Genomic DNA, 22,021 nt, shown 5'->3' on the forward strand with positions numbered 1-22,021 from the left:
GAGAACTGTTTGGCTCACAGCTTTCCAGTCACTCTTAAGGAGACCTTATGGAATTTCAGTGTACATATATGCATCTTATTATTTAACAAAGATTTAAGGGGACTCTTATGCAGATTTTTGGACCTTATTTTCTAATTAACTAACTCTTCTTTGGAAGTCTGTGCTGCCTCAAGTTCCCTGAATTCTAAAGTTTGCTTCCTTCACTTCGTGAGGTTTCTGTGCTTTCCTTGGGATTCTTCTTCCTGCTTTGTGGTCTGGCATGAGCCTCTAGACAGAGAGTCGGAGTGATCTTAGGGCTCGCTTCATGTGTTTCCATTTCTCAGAGATCATGCTCCTCCTGTGCTGTCTGCTGTTCAAAGTCTCATAACAGTTATTTCATGTTCTTTTTTTATTTTTCTAGTTGTTTAAGGCAGAAGGCTAAAATTCAGTCTCTACCTCATCATGGTTAGAAGCAGAAGCTTCTGTTCCTACTTCAATAAGAGTTTTTATCTTGATGTGTTTAACTGTGTCACATACTTGGTATTCTTCAATATGAGTTGATCATTTTTCTCTCCTTTAATAAAATACTGTGGCAAAATAATTCATGCATCTCCTATTGTTAAAACATCCTTGAATGTTGTTAATGATAGGTTTTCCTTGTTTTTTTTTTTTACATTTTAAAAATTAAATTTGGTCATGTCTTGTTTAGAATTTTTATACCACATTCATAATATGAGAGTGGCCTGTGGTTTTTGTTTCTCATCCTGCCCTTGTTTGGTTTTTGTAATGTGTTACCCATGCCTTATAAAGTGGCAGCATTCCTTCTTCTTAATTCTGAAATACTTTGGAGTGATCTGTTGTTCCTTGAATATTTGTTAGAACTTTCTAGTACAACTGTTGGGGCTTGAAGTTTTATTTGAAGGATGATTTTTAACCCCTGACTCTATTTCTTTAACGGTAATAAGTTTATTAAAGTTTTCTAGAGTTGGTTTTGTTTTGTTTTTCTAGTAAATTATTTCATCTAAATTTTCAAATTTACTAGTATAATGTTATTCATATTGTCTGCTTTAACTATAGAATGGCTTTTGTTTTCATCCATGATATTTGTTATTTTTGCCTTCTCTCCTTTTTTTTTTTTTTTTTTCCCCTCCCTAAAAGATGACTGGTAAGGGAATCTTAACCCTTGACTTGGTGTTGTCAGCACCACACTCTCCCAAGTGAGCCACGGGCTGGCCCTTGCCTTCTCTCCCTTTTTCTTGCTCAGTTTTGCCAGAGGTTTTTCTGTCTCATTTGTATTTTCATAGAACCATGTTTTGGCTCTGTTATTCCCTGAATTTTATCTTGGTATTTTACATGTTTCATCTGCTTTTATCTTTACTACTCCTTTTTAATCTTTCTTTCATTTTAATCTATTATTGTTTTTCATAATTTCCTAAGTTGGCTGCTTAGGTTATTAATTTTTAGGCATCCTTCTTTTCCATTAAAAGCTTTAAAATATTGGGCTGGCCCGTGGCTCACTCGGGAGAGTGTGGTGCTGAGAACACCAAGGCCCCGGGTTCGGATCCCATATACGGATGGCCGGTTCGCTCACTGGCTGAGCGTGGTGCTCACAACACCAAGTCAAGGGTTAAGATCCCCTTACCGGTCATCTTTAAAAAAAAAAAAAAAAAAAAAAAAAAGCTTTAAAATATTAAATTTCTCTCTACCACTTAACTTGTATAGTTTCTGCTTGTATTGTAAAACATTTTTCCTCTCCCTTTCCCTGTATGAATCTATAGAATTGAGTTTGTTGATTGTAGTTAAGCCCTTTAATTCCTCAGTAGATTGTTATAATCTATAGTAGTAGTAGTGCACTGCTACTGAGTATCACTCAGTATTGAAATTATTATTATTATTGTGGTTTACATTTTTGAAGGGACAATAACATTTTTAAATAGAATTTTGTCTTTTTCACATGCTTTTTTTTATTTCCATGAGCTTTCATTTTATGTGTTTCACACTATGTTGTATGGTTCATAAAATTTTATGAATTGTAGTATTTTTCTTGGATTGACCATTTTGTCATTATGGAATGTTCCTATTTGTATTATTTAGTATTTATGACCTCGTATTCTACTTTGATATTTATATTGTCATATTTTTAATTCTTATTTGTATTTGTTATTTCTTTGTAGACCTTTTCAAAAAAACTCACTTTAAAAAAAAATTTGTATTTTTGTTTTCTATTTCTGTCACATCACCCTCCCTCCCTTTCCTTTTTATTTTGATTTAGTTTGTTTTCATTGGCTTGTTAATTTCCCCTTTACTCCCTTTTATCTCCTGTTATTTTGAGAGTTCTCCTAAGCTCTTCATTTCTATTAGTGATTACATTCTCACTCTTTACAACCAACATTAAACTTACTAACACTAAACATTCATAAATGTTCCAAGGTACATTTTCTGTGTACGCTTTCTCTAACTTCTGAATTTGAGGTTTTGCTTATTTAATATTTTTGTTTCAAGCTCTTACTAGTTTTGTCTTACAATATAGCATACGTGCTATGGTTTAGGAAAACTCAATATTACAAATTTCTGTTTACATTATCATTATTCATTTAAATTTAAATATGCACGTATGTATATGCATATATGTATGCATACATGCATGTGTGCAAACATATACACACATACATACATATGTGCATATATATGTATACATGTGTGTATGTGTGAGAGAGATGTAAGTGTCCATTGGCTTTTCTAGTCCTTGGTTTCCCCTGTGATGAGCTAGCTGCTCTGAATCCATTGCTATTTGGTTGTATTTTTTCTCAAGTATTGTTCTCAGGAGTGTATAAGGGAAGTTTACTTTTTGAGTCCTTGAATGTTGAAAATGTTTTTCTTTTTCTCTGACAGCTGAATAATATTTTGTCTGGGTATAAGATTCTTGGATCCATTGTTGCAGTGTCTTCTACATTCCAGAGCTGTAGATGGGAATTCCTTAGTCTGTGTCCCTTGCTTTTACAAGTAACCTAGTCTTTGTGTCTGGAAGCTTGTATAATTTTCTGTTGACTCTTGAAATTCAAGTATTTCCTGGATTCACTTCCTGGACTTAATGAGACTTTTAATCTGCAGGCTTAAGTCTTCAGCTCAGCATAATAAAATATATAGTACCGTATTTGTTTAATTATAATATCTCCCTCATCTGTTCTTTTCTTCTTTTTTCTTGTCTACTTTTTTTAATAGTCCCTTCTGGAATTCCTATTATTCTCAAGTTAGACTGCTGGATCTGTCCTCCAAGCCTCTTATCTCTTCCCTCATTATTTTTATCTCTTATTGTCTTTGTTGCTTGTAGTAAGACATTTCATCCACTTGGTCAGAGCATTTAATTTGATTTTCATCAGTGCCAGTGATTTTTTTAGTTCTTCTGTGGAAATTTTAAATTTTAAGTTGAAATTTAAAATCACTGTTTTTAGTTCCAGAAAGTCTTTCTGGTATTTTTCTTCTGATTTCTCATTGCTTTCATTATTGATGTTTTCTTCTAATTTTTTCATCATTTCTACTTCCTTGGGACCTGCCTCTTCACAGATGTTCTATGCGATCTTCTTTCAGGTGAACTAGTTCCCCTAAGTTAGGCATTGTTTTTGTTTTGCTTACTCATTGATTTGTGTTCTTTTGACCCTCATTTAGGTTTTTCGAGTCTATTTGGCATTAACAAATCTGAAAGCAGTGAAAAGTACAGCAATGCTTGCCCTACTATTCTGGCTGGCAGTGAAGAAACTGGCCAACAGTGAGTGGTCCCTTCTCTCTTCCTAGGCCTCTCTGGGCAGAAGCAGTACTCCTCTCTGGCTGCTGATCTTGGAAGCAACTCGGCCTGCCAGTGCAGCCCCTGTCTCTCTGAGGTGTTTGTCTCAAACTCTGATTCCGCAAACCTCTCTGGTGGGGGGAATGGTGACATCATGAGCTGGTAGGTTCCGCTTGCCTGAAGGTGCATTGTCATCCAGGAGGGCAAGTTGCCTACTAAAACACTTCAAGGAATGTCAAAACCCTTGTATGACAGAAGCCTCAGGGAGAAGCAAACCCTTTTTTCTGTTCCTAGTACCCTGCCTTTACCCAACAAGATAAACAAAGTTCTATACTTCATCTCTCTTCTGGAGACTTCCAATTTTGCTTAAAAATACACCCACCAGTTTGATTAAAAAGACCCAAGTGAAATGAACCGTGATGGTGTTTGAATAATCCTAATATAAGATGGAGTTTCTAGAGGCAACTGTAGCCATAAAACTTCCTACCTCCTGGGTTCAGTCAGCTTCACTGCAAGCATATTCTCTGGCCACTTATTCTAACTTGCTATAAGGACTAAGACATTCCTACCCTTCCCCTTATTGGAGGAAAAAATCTTGGTTTAACTTAGTTATGCTGCAAAATGTTGAGTTGTTTAACCATTGCTGTTACAAACCACAACTGGTGCTTAGAGTTTAACACAATAGTCATTATTTGGCTCATGGGCAGCTCATTTAGTCTGTGCTCTGGTGGGTGGTTCTTCTGGTCTCATCTAGACTCACTGTGGTTTTGGCTGTCTGATCGGAGTTGATTCAAGACAGACTGGGGGTGTCTGATCCAGGTTGGGTTTGGCTGATCATTGCTCTGCTCCACATATCTCTTATCCTCCTCATGGAACCAGTGGGCTAGCCCAGCATGATCTTTTCATGGCAATACAAGAGGTGTAAGAGAACAAGCAGAAACATACCAAATCTCTTGAGGCTTAGACTAGGAACTGGTATGCAGTCACTTTGGCTTCATTCTTTTGGCCAAATTCAGTCACATGACAGAACCCAAAGTCTAGAGGTAAGAAAGGAGGCCCTGCCCACAGTACAGGGGGCAGGAGGAGGAGGGTACAGCACTAGAAAGTTACGTGGCAGAGGATGTGGATATATGGAGGGATGAAGACTTCGGGCCATGAACTCAACTTGCTTCAGCTATTAAGAACTACAGTGCAATATTTCCAACTCACAATGTCACTTCAGAGGAGAGAGCCATGAATTTAGCTTGAAGATAGTAGGGAAACTTGCAGAGGAGCTGACATTGGAACTAGGCCATAAAAGGATGACTTGGAGTTTACGTAGTAGACAAGAATGGGTGAAAGGAGTAATAATCAATTGAGAAGGAAGGAGTAATCAAAGTAGAGGCACAGCAATGTGCAAACATGATTGGGGCATTTGAGGAATGAGGAGTTGTCCTATGTGGTTGGATCACTGGAAGTAGTCCTTCTATGTTTTCTTTTGCTCCATAGCATTGCTCCTTCCAATAAGCTATCAGAGCTTCCAAAAACTTGGAATTTCAGGGCCGGCCTGTGGCTCACTCAGGAGAGCGTGGGTGGTGCTGACAACACCAAGTCAAGGGTTAAGATCCCCTTACCGGTCATCTTTATATTAAAAAAAAAAAAAAAAAAAAAAAAAAAAAATGGAATTTCAGACACTGTGCCAGGAAGCGTTAGCCTATTGTATACTTTTTAGAATATGGTATATAGGTGGCTGTCTTCTCCATACATTCAAAAAATTATCTTGCATAAGTAAGATGAATAATTTAGCATGCATATATTAAGTTTCTACTGGTGCTAGCACCCTTTCACTGTACCCATACCACTGAGCACAGCTTGATGTGTTCTGCCATCTATGTCACATCTGAAAAAATCATCAATGGCAAATGACATATGTTGCTTTCAGAAGACATATAGGCCTTACTCAATGCCACATCCTCTATGGAGCCCTCGTTGAGGTTTTCTTCCCCTCATCCCTACCAGGTTACTTCAGGTTTCTCTGCCAAAGACTCTCATTTTTCAACCTCTACTTCCTTCAGAACATTTACTGCTATTTGTTAGTATATGATTTTAGGGGTAATTGTTTGGTAGATTCTGTCACCCCAATGAAACTTTTAGCTTCTATGAGAGCAGAAGACCAGGTCATTTGCTTGCTCCTAGTTCCCTAGGACCTAGCATAGTTCCTGGATCATAGTCAACAAATGCTAAATATTTGAGTGATTGGGTGAATGAGTGAGCCTATGTGAATGACTGAATGAGACACACCTAGACTTCTCCCTTTGAGGTAGGTTTATCTGTAAAAATGGTTTTGTAGATAGGTTTCCCTTTGAGAGTGGGTTATCTGTAACACTGTGTGATCTCCCCGTGTTTACCATTTACCTGTGATGAGATGGACAAGCTACATTTAGTCTTTAATGTTTCCATTCAATCAGTGTGTATTGAGGTTTGACACATTCCCGAAGGTGGTCGGTCCAGGTATTGCTGATATAGAAGTGAGTAGGGCTGAGGAGTTGCTGGTTAGAGAAGTGAAAGGGTAGAGACAATTACTATGGTAAGTGTAAGATAAGGTCGTGTTCACACTGGAACTTGGAGAAGAGGCTTTGGACTCAGCCTGCCTTCCTTTGGGGCTTCCTGAAAAGGGATAATCTGAGCTCAGTTATGAAGGCTAACTAGGAGTTAATGAATAATGGGGAGAATCATTCCAGGAAGAATGAGGCAAAGGATTTCACGCACAGGGAAGTAAGAAATGAAGGTCCGCTATAAGAAACTTCAAGTAATTCAATATTGCAGAATAGAGAAAGCAAAGGTGGGAATAGCAAGAGAGGAAACTGGAGGTGAGCAGTCATATCACGGAGGGTCTTTTAAACCTTGCTAAGGGTTGGACTTTTTCCTGAAGTTAGTGAGGATCAATTGAAGGGTTTTAATTGGGGGTCAGTAGAGCAGATTTTATTTTATAAAGTTTGCTCTGGCCACAATATGGAAAACAGATTGGAAGGCAGTAGGACTATAGGGAAGATAAATAAAGAGGCAGTTATCTACATAGTGTGATAAGGGCTGTGATAAAAGATATACTTCATGCTCTGGGAGATCAGCGGAGGAGCACCTAACCCAGAGCTGGAGTCTCAGTCTAGGCTAAAATAAGAATTTGTGTTACCAGAGCAAAGAAACTGGCAAGAGTTTTCCCAACAGATAGGGTAGGGCAAAGGCACAGAAGTGTGCAAGAAAATGACTTTTTTAGAGAACTGTAAATGATTTTTTATTGTTGGAGTGTAGAATATTCAGGATGAGCTGATGAAAAATGAAGCTGGAAAGGAGAACACCTTCCAGCATTCAAGTCTTCCTCCTGTTAAATATTGCTTTAGACTGGAGTGACCATATTATTTTTTATCTATACCGGGTACTTTTTAAAAAAGCTTTTTATTATAGAGAATTCTGAACATGTATAAAAAGAGTGGTATAATGAACACCCATAAACCCATCACTCAGGCCCAACAATCCATGGACAATCTTGCCCTATTAACTTCCCCTTCTCATGCTATTTTGAAACAAATCCTAAATATCATATCATCTTATACTTTCATTTTTCAGTATGTATCACTAAATGATAAGAATCCTTTTTTTAACATAACCACAACAACCAATACCATATCTAATATTTAGTGATAATTAATTGAATTTCATCAAATAGCTAGTCAGTGTTATAATTTCTAATTATCTCACAAATGTCATATAAACATAAATATGGATATAAATAGAAATATTCTTATACACAATTTGATCAGGATCCAAATAAAAGGCTGAGACCCTTTTGAAAGTGAAAGGTGTTATTAAAAATTAACAGGTATACATGGAGACTATTGATCTAAACAGAGACATATAATTATCTACTTTGGTTTATTTCACTTCTTCAATATCACTGCACATATCTAGGCAGATATTTGGCAAAATTAAAGGAAGCCTAGCTCATATTATTGATTCTCTCTTTCTCGCATTTTCTTAGGTCTCTTTGTTCCCTGGTGTGCAAATGGACATATTTGGCAGAGAAAGGCTGGGATGACACTTTCTGGAAGATGGTTGGTTTAGAAGACTTTGTTGCAGATAATTACAGCAAAATAGGTAAAAGAATTAAAAAACATAGAGAGTGATGATGTATATGTATGTGTGAGGATATCAATGGGTTTTTTGAGGTTTTTTTGGTTTTTGTTTTTTTTTTTTGTTTTTGTATGAATTAAAATATAGGAACGCAGCTCCGCTTTTCAAGAGAAATGAGTCAGTTATGATGGGTAGGTCATGACTAGTAGGTCCTTGTCTTAAGACTTAAACTGAGTGCTGAACAGTGGAGATACCTGCTGTGAAAATCTGCATTGAAATATGGAATCAGAAATTGGGCTAGACTGAGGAAGACATTTGCATGGAGAAGCTGGGAATAGCTTAATCAAGGGTATGTGTATGGGTCATACTAGGAAAATAGTTTCATGAATTAGATTCAAGGGACAAGGCAAGGCTAAGGGCAAGAAAAATAAAATTGAAAAGATCAAAGTTAGAAGAATCAGAAACAAGACAGAAACTGGAACATGAGCCAGTGGTTCCTTAGGATCCCAGACTCCCAGTTTTATGTGGCACTGAGTGGGTGGTAAAGATGTGGGTGACTAGTAGGGGTTTACCTGGGAATTTAAATACCAGGTACATAAAGCTATAGCTGACATTTTAAAGTGTTCAAGGTCATTTCACAGAAAGATGTTTATTTACTGTTGTTACTACTTATAATTCTTGTAAGCTATCGTTAGGTAACCAGTTACACCTGATTCAGTAGAATACTTCTGTGTTGCTTGGTGTGCAGGCTAGGGTGTTGTAACAGTGAGATTAAAAAGTATAGTGGATTAAGCAAGATCAAAGGTTATTTCCCTCTTATGGAATATAATAGAGGTAAGTGACTTAGTGCCGCTCTGCCATTCGCACAACACAGCCTCCAACTTTGGGTCCAAGTTAGCTACCTCAGTTCTCATCAATTCCTAGCCAGCGAGTCGGAAGAATAAAAAGGACAAGAGGAATTATGCACATTCTTTTGGAGAAAATTGGCCATGTCATTTCCTGTTGACCACCACTTGTTCATAAGGCTCCACTGAGTTGCAAGGGGTGGCAGGAAAAAGTAGTCATTGGCTGGGTAGCCATGTGTCCATCCATGTGACCAGTTAAACGTGAGAGTTGTGCTATTAAATATTGGTGAACAACTGGTAGTGTCTGCCATAACTTCTGAACACTCTTGGTAACTGAGTCACATGGTAGGTTATTTCAGTTCAACCTACTTTTCTCTGGTAGAATCCTCATGACTGCTCTATTAAAGCTCATGAATATAGGGTAGAAACATGAAGACCCAAGTAACATCTACACTGCTAATTCTGGTAGATAGGTTATCTGTGATCAGTTCAACTACTAATAGCTAAATCTGGGGAAAAGAATAGAGCCAGGATAGTATGCAGAAAGAGCCCTACTTGAATTTTTGTGGCTCAGTTGAAACCATCTCCAGATCCAAGCTGCTAGAAAAGGGGAGGAGCTTGGGACTAGGGAAAAAGAGAAAGAAACCAAAGCAATAGTCATCAGCTACGTTCCAGATCCTTTGCTAGGTGATTTGTATACATTATCTTATTTGGCCCTCACATATCTATTTGTTTTTTTATTCCCATTTTACAGATGGGAAAACTGAGCTTCAGTTTCTTCCCCACTATTAAGACGCATAGTCTGACTCCATACTTTTCTACCAAAGCAGACTGCTTCCTTGGGATATGCTAGACTGAGGGTACTAATATGGCTATACAGCTGGCCTCTAGCAGGATTGGACAGCAGTCCTGTATTTAACATTAAAAGCTGACCTGAGTTAGATTGGGACAAGCGCCCATACCTGGACAGGAGTATAGATGTTTTTGGATCTCAGTCTGAGGGGTGGCCGTGGGTGCAGTTTCACAGAGCATGAAGAAGTATTAATACTTTAAGTCGTACGGTGGTTGGTATTAAAATTCTGGGTGTTCAGACCATTTGGAGCCAGCAACTGGGACAGCGACTGGGGAATAGGATCAAACTTTACCTTTCTGGGGGCACTCTCCAGTGTGTGGCATGTTGGGACCACTGCTGGCCAGGCTGGGGTTTTGGACAGTGTGTCAGGTCCAGCAGGAGACTGTGCAGCCAAAAAGGAGAATTATACAAAACCAGAAGCTGCTAGAGAGCAGGGACTGTATCTGCCTTACCCTGGAATGTCCTGGCATAGAAGGTGGTGATATGTATCTACTGACTGAACGTCTAAGGCACAAGCACAATAGTTTGAACCAAGACAGATTGGCAATAGTCAAGAGAAAACTACAGCAAAGAGATATCCCAGGTGTCATAGTCAGTTCGGGCCACCATAACAAAATAACAGAGACTGGATGACTCAACAGACATTTATTTCTCACAATTCTGGACACTGAGAAGAAGTCCAAGATCAAGGCACCCAGAAGGTAGGTTTCATTCTGAGGTCTTTTCTTGTGGCTTGTAGGTGGCTGTCATCTCACTGTGTGCTCACATGACCTCTTCTTTGTACGTGTGCAATGGAGACGGTGAAGGGGGGGCACTCAAGTGTCTCTTCTTACAAGGACACTCATCCTGTCGTATCAAGCTCCATCCTTATGACCTCATTGAACCTTTATCACCTCTTTTGAGGCCCTATTTCTAAATATTGTCACAAGCTATAGCACTGATCATCACAGCTAAAGCCAGACCACTATGTTCTGAGTCCCCAACCTGGTATTCTGGAGGCTCCCCATGAGGTCCCTGCCTTGAGGAAGAACTGTCAGAACTGACTGCCAGGGGGAAGGTTAACCTGACCTGAAATTCAGGGAGTGCAGGCAGGCTGGATCTAACACACTGAGCTGGAAGCTGGGTTCTAGTTCTAGTTCTAGCTCTAATGTCTTATGTTTCTATATCTCCATGGTCTTGTCTATGAAAATAATAAATGGTAGCAATTAAAATTAATAGTTTACCACTTCCAAGACATGATACTATTGTACTACAACTGTCATATTTTAAAATCTTCAAAACTGTGTAGCAGAGTTATTTTTATTTGTCCTGTCTACAGCTGAAGAAACCAAAGTTCAGAAAGGGGAAGTGTGCTTCACCAATGGTTGCACAGTTTGCAAGTGTTTGTAGGAGCAGAATTCAAACTCATGTTTGGATGACTCCAAATCCTGTGCTAACCACTCTGCACACTGACTTCCATCTAATATTTATTTTGTGTCTGTAATAGGCAGTGAATAAATATTAATCCTTTTTCCCCTTCTGTATTGTAAGCGCATTTCTATGTGTCTTTACATACCTTGTTTCGTACATTCTTACAACTACTGAAAAAAGTAGTGTTACCCTGTTCGTAGATGAGAATCAGAGTGATTAGTTACTTTGTCTAACCATGCGCAGTACCAATTAATAAGTATATTAGTCCATTTTGTGTTGCTATGACAGAAGTACCTGAGAGTGGGTAATGTATAAAGAACAGAGGTTTATTTGGCTTATGATTCTGGGACAGCTGCATCTGTCGCGGGCCTCAGGCTGCTTCTACTCATGGTGGAAAGTGGCAGGCAGCCAGCAGGTATAAGCAGATCACATGGCGAGAGGAAGCAAGAGAGAGAAAGAGAGAGGAGCTGCCTGGGTCCTATAAACAACAAGCTCTCATGGGAACTAATAGAGTGAGAAGTCACTCATTATTCCCCCCGCTTCATCCCCCCAGGGAGAGCACTAATCCATTCATGAGGGATCTGCCCCAATGACTCAATCAGTTTCCAGCACTGCCATATTGGGGATCAAATTTCTACATGACTTTTGGAGGGGACAACACATCCAAACTCCATCAATAAGTCAGCATTGGAGCCCTCCCAGTGGGAGGGCCTAGAAGGAACTAATATCTGAAAGGAACACAAATTTCCACTTTAATTGTTTACTTAATTGTTTGTGATTTTTAAAATTTGTATGCCCCCCCACAAAGTTAGTTTTTTCTTGAGTGTTCCCGTTGTATGTTGAACATAACTTTATTATAGTATATATTGATTGCCTGTTTATATGTCTTGATTCCACACTAGGCTGTGAGCTCTTTGACATAAATAAGGATTTTCGCTTATTTACCTTGGTATTCCCAGAACAAGCACAGGGCATAGCACAGTAAGTAACCGAATTAATGATTGAGATGACTGGTACTGGGAGGTCAGCACTTTTTGATTTTAAAAGCTGCAGTGGTATTTACTGATTTTAGCAGTATCTTTGGAGACTTGGGTCCAAGTTCAACTCTGATTTTCTGATTACTGCAACATTTTCCTCCTCTTTTTTCCTGCCTCACACAAGGCACATGCTTAACCAGTATATTAGCTCTGCTAATAGAGCAATACCTACAAGAAATATTCATTAAAAGTCCATAAGGTTAATCTAGCAGAAAATGTCCGGAGTAACTTTATTAGATTTTGCCTGTTAAGTTAATGGATTTTTAATGGATATCCTAAGGAGACATAACCATTAACAAGAATATTGCCATTCCTGAATTAAAACTTACCCATTCATCAAAATTAATTGTGTGATGTTTCCTTTGATTTTCATTTCTGGTGACTTGCGCTTGTAGTTGCAGTCTGAACCCAAAGTAGAAGTAAAAGGATGTTTACTTTCAGTTATGACTTGCAGAAACTCCTTTGGAAGCTACCTCCAGATATTCTTTAGCAGTTCTTGGAATTATGAAAAATGAATCTCGGAAGCCTCCCTATGAAGTGTTAAACATTTCCAGTGGCCTCCTTGCCCGTCAAGATGTGGGCAATATAGCATAAAACCTTTTAGCAGATTTGAGCATTGAGCATCTTAGATTTGAGCATTAATACAATTACCATAATTCGCTCCATGTGGAGCTTTTAGCCAAGTCTTTACCAGCCTTCCTGGGCTCATGCAGTAAATAAATGCTTTCCCTGAAAACTGAACACCTCAGCAACTGATGGTCTTGTGGAGGAATATTTTTGAAATAAATTATTTATGAAGTGTAAGTTAAGGATCAAATGCAATATTTATATGGTGCATTTCAAGGACAGGGGAAAAATTTCCCATGTTTTAAGTAACTACATGCAAGTTTCCAAAGCTAAAATGTTGCTCCCTAATGCCTTCTTTCTAAGAGGTGTTTGAATGTTTGATTTGGAAACACTATACAAAGTAAGGAAAATATAGTTTTGTGGATCAAAAGAATGTAGTAGAAATTTCTTCACAATTGAAACTGCGCTAGTTGACTTAATGTTCAGAATTGATGGAGAAAGCCCAAACCCAGTTTTTTTGGTAGGGATTTATATACCCTTTGTCCAATAAACTGATCTGTGACAGTAAATTTTAACCTTCAATTCTGTGTGAATCATTCCCTGGTTACCGATCTAATCCTAAACATCTATCAAAAGCAAACAGGAAGAAAGAGATCAGCAGGGAGAAAAGGACCCTTAGGAAGACAAGCAACATCCCACCTGTTGTAATCGATTATCCAGCCTCTCTTTCAGCATGTCCCAGTTGCCTTTTTACTTCCTGGGGAAAGTGCTCTGTTTTATTATGGGGATAGGCCGCTTTATGAAAATTCATGTGTACAACATGGCTGAATTATAAAGTGATTATTTGCATTACAGACAGAGCTTTATTATATAAAAGGATTCAGGGTGTTAGCCTGTAGATCATTTATTATTTGGGATCAGGGAAGCCAGACAAAGAACAAGCGTAAAACCCAAGCAGAAGGAGTCACTAACTGTCAGAAATGAAGATAAAGCATATGTGGAAGGAGACAGTTGCTAGGGGGGAGGGAGGCTGCATTTTAACACTGGTTTTCTCCCCTCTTGAGACTAATTTAGGTGTTGGACACTGTGGGCACAGTCACCTGGCACATGGTAGATGCTGATGAAGTATTTGTTGAATGAGTGATTATATTGTTGAATGAAGTTTATGATACATAAATCCCTTTTTGGCTTTAATTGTTCCTATCACTTAGTGGACTCTCCATAAATACTTTGAATTAAATGATACTACTAGATGACAGAGAGACAATGAATATATTTCATAAATTCATCATTTACAGTTACCTTTCACGAACACCTACTTAAGAAGGGATCTCAAACTGAATGATAGCTGCAATCCAGCCTCATTCCTGTAGCAAATCTCTCAAAGACTTTTCAGTGACAGGAACTATTACAGCCTCCTTCTCAGAAAACACACATGCACAACACCAGTAATAACTTATTTCAGGAAGGTTGGGAATATTACCTTTCCATAGAGTAAAATAAACCCTGCAGTACCTGAAGCTGCATTTTAGATATTTTTGTCCTGTAGGCTTAAAACTGTAGGTAAAGAGTCTTGACTAATGACAGGTATTTGTTGGGGACATAAATGTGCCAGTACTTAACACGGTTCTGCTCTGAGGTCTAACCAGTAGAGAACACATCAGAGCACTTGAGGCAAAGTGCAGTATTGGCTTTGGGCAGGCTGTATTAAAGAGCATGGGGGTCTCCTACCTCTTTTTGGAATCTGGCTAGACCTCGGGACCTGCATGATACTGATTTACCCACTCATAAGCAGGCCAAGAAGGTGGGACAAGAGAAAAGAAACCTGGTTGTTCTTGCCTGAAGCAAGCTTCTTTGATTTGCTTGACTCGTGGACTCAGAGAGCCCACTGGCCTGCGTACCAGTGGCTCAAGAAGGGAGACAAATGCCAAGCCTGCACTGATGCCGTGTCAAGGCTTTGGCCCCACTTCCTGTTTAATGTGGCCCTGTGGATGCTGTGGTATTTTAAGTCTCATGGATCAGCTGTGTGATTCCTTTTCCCATGGATGTAATAAGTAAGAGTATAGAAGCAGGAGATGGGAGTATTCACATCAGTACTGCTCCATCTTGGAGGAGAGAAAAGGAAATCCCCTTGTGGAGACATGCCTAAGAAGTTTCCACGAACAGGATGCATCATGACCAGTGGTGGGAGCCTGAATCCAGCAATGCCCTCCATAGTTGTGGGTATTATAAAATCCTTTTTAAGCTCTCAGTACCCAGTGTTCTGAATTTTACCAGGAGAACTGTACAGTGTACAAACATTCATCCATTCATTCTTTGGGATGTGAGGCTCGTTTTTCACTTTGGTGTGAATGAGCTATGTAATTCACTATTTTCATTTCTGTCCTTCAACAGCTGCTCTTCGAGCTTTGCTGAAACTTCTTCTCCATCTTTGTATCATGTGATATAGGTGTGATTTTTACTGATTTGTATCGGGAAGTCTGGGGAAATCGTTGGCCACAGGTAATCCCAGCCTTTTCTAGGCTCTATGAGGTGGCACACCATTACCTCCTATGTCCTGAGGGAGGCCATCCCTGTGGGTGCCCTAGGCCAGGCTTTGCCTTGGCTCTTCAACCTTAGCCTTTGATCTTACCCCATCCTCTTATCAGCTGTCTCTTTCCTGTCCAAGTGATGGAACAAGGTCTTTCTAGTACTTGAAAGCAAGTACATATCCTTTGGGTATTATACTGCCTTATTTTACCCTTCACAATCAAAATTCTGCCTGATAGAAAATGGCCCAGAGATCTCCATGCCAGTTAGCAATCTACCCAATCATGAGTCCATCCATCCACACTTATTGAGTCCTGCTATGTGCCAGGTGCTGGGCGAGGCTAAGTCCTGGGGACAAAAAAATGAATTAATTCGTCATGTTCCATCCTCTTGGCGATCTCACGTCTACTGGGGGCAGGTATGGATAAATGAATAAATCAATAATCTCAAATTTTTTCAGTAAGTCTAGAGATGTTCAAAGTACTATGGAGAGGCAGAGCAGCAAACCACTGACACTGGTGGTGGTGTGAAGGAAGTCTTCTCATGTGGTGGCATTTGAGATGTGAGTGGTGGTTTACCAGGAACAAAGGGAAATGGCTTCCAAGGCCACAGAAACAGCACAGACAAAGGCATGGAGGCATGGAAGTGTGGGGATGTCTGTGAATTGTTGTGGCTAGAGCTAGAGTGGGTTAGGGAGGATTGGTGGAGGAGGTGATAGGAGGGGGGCTGGGGACTGATTTCTAATGAGACTTCCATCCTTCCTTGAAGATGGGGGGGGCACTGGTAAGAGACTTGGCATAGCAGGATTTGCTCTATTCCTTTCAGGAGATGGTTCTAATTAATGCTCGTGCCAATGATGTAAATAAAACCAAGGGCAGCATCACACACAGTACCCCTTAGCTGCCCTTCCTTCCATAAAGACTTCTTGTGAAGCTGAAATGAGATATCAGATGTTAAGGGACAGCATGGTTTACAAAGCCTGTAGAAATGTTAGATCTTACCATTTTAAGTGCACCTTGGCACCTGGAGGTCAGGAATATTCACTCCCTCAACACTCTGTTCCAACACTGTGCTCCCACTCCTTAGATTCCCAGAAGTACTGTTTCAGCTGCTGGCCCTTCCAGGAATAGCCCTGCAGAGCCAAAAGAGCAAGGGAGCAGTGATGAGCACATCATGGTAATGCGAGGTAATGGCTTTCAGAGGTTTTACTGTATATACAGTTTCATGGAACTGCTCTTCCTTTCAGTATTGCATCTGGAGGATGATTGGAAGTCCCCCAAATATGAGATCAACCCCCAGCTTCTCTTTCTACTGCTGGAGAATCCTTGAATACCAGAGCTGAAAGGGATCGTAGAGATTTTACTCTAATACCCTCATTTTATAAATAAAGCACTGAGACTCAGGGAGGGGAGATGAATTTTCTTGGTTTTGCAGCATTTTAGTGACAGAGCTGAGACCAGAAACCAGGTCTTCTGACCCCTAGTCCTGTCGCTGTTCCACTACTCCATGCTGCCTCTCCTGTTTGGGCTTTTCAACAGCTTTTGGTCCTTTAGTCAATCTGGGCACTATCATTTGAATGGGACTAACCACTAGAAGAATGTCACTGAGGGAAAGCCTTACATAGGTGAATTAACCCAAACCATCGTCCAGTCTTCAGCCATGCAAATGCAGAAGTTGGATTTTGCCTAAGCAGCCAGGGACAGTTGGATCTAGGAATAAACCAATCAAACTCTTAAGCAACTGATGTAGGTAAATAAGAATAATTAGTAATATATTAGTGGTTGCATATTTTAGTGGTTAAGAGATCGGTCACCACACTGGCCTGACTTCAATCCTGGTTCTGTCATCTGCAAGACATGCAATTTCTGCTATATGTAACTTTGGGTGAGGTACTTGATCTTTCTGAGCCTTAATTAGTATATTATGAAGATTAATAAGCATATTATGAAGATTAAAGGAAATAATGCAGGTAGAGTTCCTAACACACAGTAAATGTTCAGAAAATGTTAGTTCTTACCACTGTGATGACTGTCCATTCCTCTGAACTCAAATTCTTCTCTAGGTGATAGGTCATGACTGCCAAAGCCAATACACCTTGAATAATCCCAGATAATGATTGCCAATGTCTGGATTTGGGGAATGCCTTTTTCTGAGCTCCACCCTTGGATTCACACAGCTTTTTCCAAAGCAAGATCTGATAAAACTAATCAGTTTTCTGCTTCCAAATTATAATCACATTCCATTTTTACCTTTTTGAGAGGTCATCTTAACTGGAATTTTAGGTTTTCCTAAATTCCTCAATTCTATATGACTGGCAATCTTTATCTTTCTTCCATAAACAGAAGGGCATATATCCATAAGTAAATAAAAAATATAGGATATGTTGGTGATAATTAACTAGGAAAATCAGTGACTAATGTTCCCACAGTGCTTTACAACTTTAAAGAGTATTTTTTTTTTTCTCATGGACTATAATGTTTATTTCCTCCATTACATTTTTTAAATAGGTTTTATTTCAGTCTTTTATTTGGGGAAACCAGAAGTCATGAGCTGTCAAATCAGAATGACCTGGGATCAAATCCCAGATTCACCACTTATTGGTTGTATAAGGTTGGGCAAGTCGCTAAACCTTTCTGAGACTTGGTTTCTTCATCTATTATGCAGGTATGGTCCTTATGATGGAATGAAATAATGTATATAAAATGTCTGACATCTGGTAAGACCCCAGTAAACAGGAGCTAAATTAACCAACACAAATACTATGTAAAATATCATTGTGACTGTATTAGTCCATTTGTGTTGCTTATAACAGAATACCTGAAACTGGGTAATTTATGCAGAAATAGAATGTATTTCTTACAGTTTTGGAGGCTGAGAAATCCAAAGTCCAGGGGGCACATCTGGTGAAAGCATTCTTCTTGCTGGGAGTTCTAGAGTCCCCTGGTGACCAGGGTGTCACATGGCAAGAATGGACCCAGCAACAGAGCTAACCTCACTTGCTCTCCTTTTAAGCCGTCAGAACCACACCCATTTCTCCATGAATGGATCAATCTGTTCACCAGGGCATGGCCCTTACAATCTAATAATCTAATCGCCTCCCAAAGGCCCTCACCTTTCAGTGACCGTAATCAGATTACAATCGGGATTAAGTTCCCAATATGTGAACTTTTGGGGGACACATTTGACCCAGAACAATGACAAATAGAGCTAGCACGGTGTTCCTATAATGGAAAATTCCATGAACAACCAAAAAGGACTTCTGATATTTATATTCACAGGAAGGAAAACTAAGAAGAGTGGGCACATGGTATGTAAAGACAAGGTCATACTGTGCTACATCCTGGAGAACAATGGTAAACCCAAGCCAACAGGGTTCCTGCCTTCCCAGTGCTTGCAGTCTAGTGGAGAGAGCATTAATCAGCCAATCACCAATTCCTCCTGAGGTAAATGCTGCAAAGAACAAGTAAAAGGGGCTTCAGGAGTGCATAATTAGAGGATATGACCTTGTCAGGGAAATTGAGAAATGTTGGAAGAAGTGATCCTTAAACTAGGTTGATATGCATGAAGACTGTGAAGAGGGGTGGGAAGAGTGTTTCGGGCAGAAGGAACAGCATTTGCAATGACTGTGGCAGGAGGGGAGAGCATGGTGAAAGAAGGCCAGTTTGCTGGAGCTGAGAACGGTGAAATGGGACCAGTTATGAGAGGATGCTGAATTCATTATCCAAGAGAAGTAGCTTCATTCAGACCTAATGGGGTTGAAAGAAAATGAAACCTAGGAGAGTATTTTGACCATCTCAGTCAATTTTATATGTTCATGTCCAGCTGATTATTTTAAACTAAGAAAATAAGTTGCAGGTGTGACCTTGTGAATTGCTACTCAGAGATAGGAAATGGTCATACATTATCTCAGTTTTGCAAAAGTTTGGTCCCTAAAAACTATTGACCTATGTCCTTAATGTTAATGATAAAAGAGATCTTAGTTCTGATTATCCATCATTATTAAGTACATAATTGTGAAAGAGGATATTATTAGAAACTAGCCCAGTTCGCTATAAGTCCTGCTAACGTGACCTCAGGTGTTGCCTTTTTTTGAAATTCTTTTCTCAGTAACACTCTGTCTGGGTTAGTGTCTCATAGTTCAAGCTCCAGTAGCACCTGGTTCTTACATCTTGTCTGTCTGCTTTTGTAGTCTTGTCTGTCTGCTTTTGTATCCCCAACTAGGCTGTCAATTTTTTAATGCTCTTTGTCTTTTTTGTGTAGTGTCACCCCTAAATAAATGTTGATGGATGCACAGGTGGTTGAGAGGATCAATAACCAACACAGAATTCTTGACTTGCCCACATGGCCCAACCACTTTACACCTTACACCTGCTTCTTCAGTTTTCTACATCTCAGTAAAAGTTACTCCGATTCTCCTTGTTGGTCAGAATCCAAACCTAGAAGTCATTCTTGATGCTTCTCTTTCTCTTACATTCAACCCCTCAACAAGTCCTTTCTGCTTTGCTCCAAAATTGACCCTGAAACAGGCATTTCTGTCCCTCTTCACTGTCACCATCCTAGTTCAAAGTGCTTTCATCTCTTGTGGGATTAGTGTGCCAGCCTCTTAAATGGTCTCCTTATTTCTGTTCTTCCCTCTGATAATGCCTTTGCCACACAGCAGCTAGAGTGATATTTTAAAAACATAAATTAGATCATGTTACTCTCCTGCTTAAATTCCTCCAGTGGCTTTCCTTTGCAATTGGGGGAAAAAAATCTAAATTCTTTGTCATGTTCAATGAAGTCCTGCATGATCTCTCTGATTTTTATTGTTCACGATGCCCCCACTTACTCACCATCCAACCACTGCAGCCCTCTTTGTGTCCCTCAAATATTTCCAGTGTATGTTGCCTTTGCATTAACTCTGCCCTATGTCTGGTATGGCCCGTGTCAGAATATTCCTGTGGCTATCACTTTCTCATTGTTTAGATCTCAGCTCAAATGTCATCAGAGCAGAGCTTTCCCTTGCCATTCAAGCCTAACATTCCCTTCTTCTACTGCAGCAGTGTTCTGTTTCTCTGTTGTATTTTCTTCTTAGCACTTGTCACTACCGAAATTACCTTACATGTGTATTTATTTATCTGCTTATTGACCAAATAGCTGCTTTTTAATTATTATTGAATAAATTACTTACTTCAAATTTTAAGATCACTATTGATAGGTCAATAAAATGGTACAGAAGAAATGTATCATGAGGGCCATGTATTTTTGAGAAATTTCTAACAGTCTCCTCAGTCAAAATAGAGATGTTTGGAGTGAATGATATATTCAAATGAATTCCTAAATGGCTGAGCACTAATTGCAGAGACCATTGATAAAGGACTTAATCTCAACCCATTGTGGGTTTGTAGTGGCACTGCATTTCAATTTGCCCTTGTCATTTCTATTTCTGTGAAGAATGTCATTGGTATTTTGAAAGGGATTGAATTGAACCTGTAGATTGCTTTGAGTAGTATGGACATTTCACAATGTTAATTTTTTCAATCCAAGAACATGGAATGTCTTTCCATGTTTTTGTATCATCTTTAATTTCTTTCAGCAGTGATTTGTAGTTCTTATAGAGATCTTTCATCCCTTGGTTAAATTGATTCCTGGGTATTTCATTTTTCTGGTGACTATTTTAAATGGCCTTGCTTTCTTGATTTCTTTTTCTGCTAGTTTGTTATTGGAGTATGCCCTCATGACTTCTGCTACAAGGAATTAGGATTGATGCACAAGGACACCACCAAAGGGCTTTCCAGTCTCTTCTCTTTTTGGTATGGTACTTTTTGCAGTTATCTCACTGGCCTATGCACAAGTCACTAGTGCTAGCTCTATGTGCAGACACACTACTGATTTTTGCATATTGATTTTATACCCTGCAAGTTTGCTGAAATCATTTGTCAGCTCTAAGAGTTTTTTGGTAGAGTCTTTAGGTTTTCCTATATATAGGATCATGTCATCTGCAAACAGGGACAATTTGACTTTGTCTTTTCCAATCTAGATGCCCTTTACTTCTTCCTCTTGCCTGATTGCTCTGGTTAGTACTTCCAATACTATGTTAAATAGGAGTGGTGATAGCATGCATTCTTATCTTGTTCCTGTCCTTAAGGGAAAAGCTTTCAGCTTTTCCCCATTCAGGATGATACTGGCAATGGATTTGTCATGTATGGCTTTTACTGTGTTGAGATACTTTCCTTCTATACTTGTATTAGTCCATTTTGTGTTGCTGTAACAGAATACCTGAAACTGCGTGATCTATAAAGAAAAATGACATTTATTGCTTACAGTTTCTGAGGCTGGCAAGTCCAAAGTCTATCTGGTGGTGGTGACAGTGACTTAGGAGTCTCACTTTGCAAGATGGTGGAAGCAGAGAGAGCAAAGAGAGAGAGAAAGACAGACTCTTCCCTTTTTTTAAAGCCCTTAGAACCATGCCCCTGACCACCATTTTTAATCCATTCACTACTGCATGGTCCTTCAATCCAATCACCTCTTCAAGGCTCCACCTTTCAATTACCATAATAGGATTGCCCATCCTCTTAACAGTCACAGTAAGGGCTAAGTTTCTAATACATAAAACTTGGGGAACACAATTCAAGCTTCAGTGAGTTTTGGGGGGACATAATTTGATCCACTACAATACTTAATTTGCGAAGAGTATCATGAAGGGATGTTGAATTTTGTCAAATGCTCTTTCTGTGTTTTTGAGATAATCATATGGTTTTTGTCCTTGATTTGGGTGGTGCAGTGTATAACATTCATTGACTTGCATATGTTGAACCATCCTTGAATTTCTTGGATGAATCCCACTTGTTCATGGTGTATAATCTTTTTGATGTATTACTGTGTTCTGGTTGCTAATATATTCCTAACATTCATGTGGAACAACAAAAGACCC

General features: G+C 39.3%; 1 protein-coding gene across 16 annotated transcripts in view; it reads left to right on the plus strand.

The window, feature by feature from the left end:
- The window catches only part of FGGY (FGGY carbohydrate kinase domain containing), a 433,428-nt gene that overhangs the window by 146,729 nt on the left and 264,678 nt on the right, over positions 1 to 22,021 (plus strand). For all 16 annotated transcript variants that reach the window (XM_063105670.1, XM_063105668.1, XM_063105673.1 and 13 more), the window contains one exon: positions 7,776 to 7,891. In XM_063105670.1, coding sequence (XP_062961740.1) covers positions 7,776 to 7,891 — 116 coding nt within the window. The remainder of the gene's footprint in view (positions 1 to 7,775; positions 7,892 to 22,021) is intronic.

The sequence above is a fragment of the Cynocephalus volans genome, chromosome 8 (assembly GCF_027409185.1).
Source record: "Cynocephalus volans isolate mCynVol1 chromosome 8, mCynVol1.pri, whole genome shotgun sequence".
NCBI lineage: Eukaryota > Metazoa > Chordata > Mammalia > Dermoptera > Cynocephalidae > Cynocephalus > Cynocephalus volans.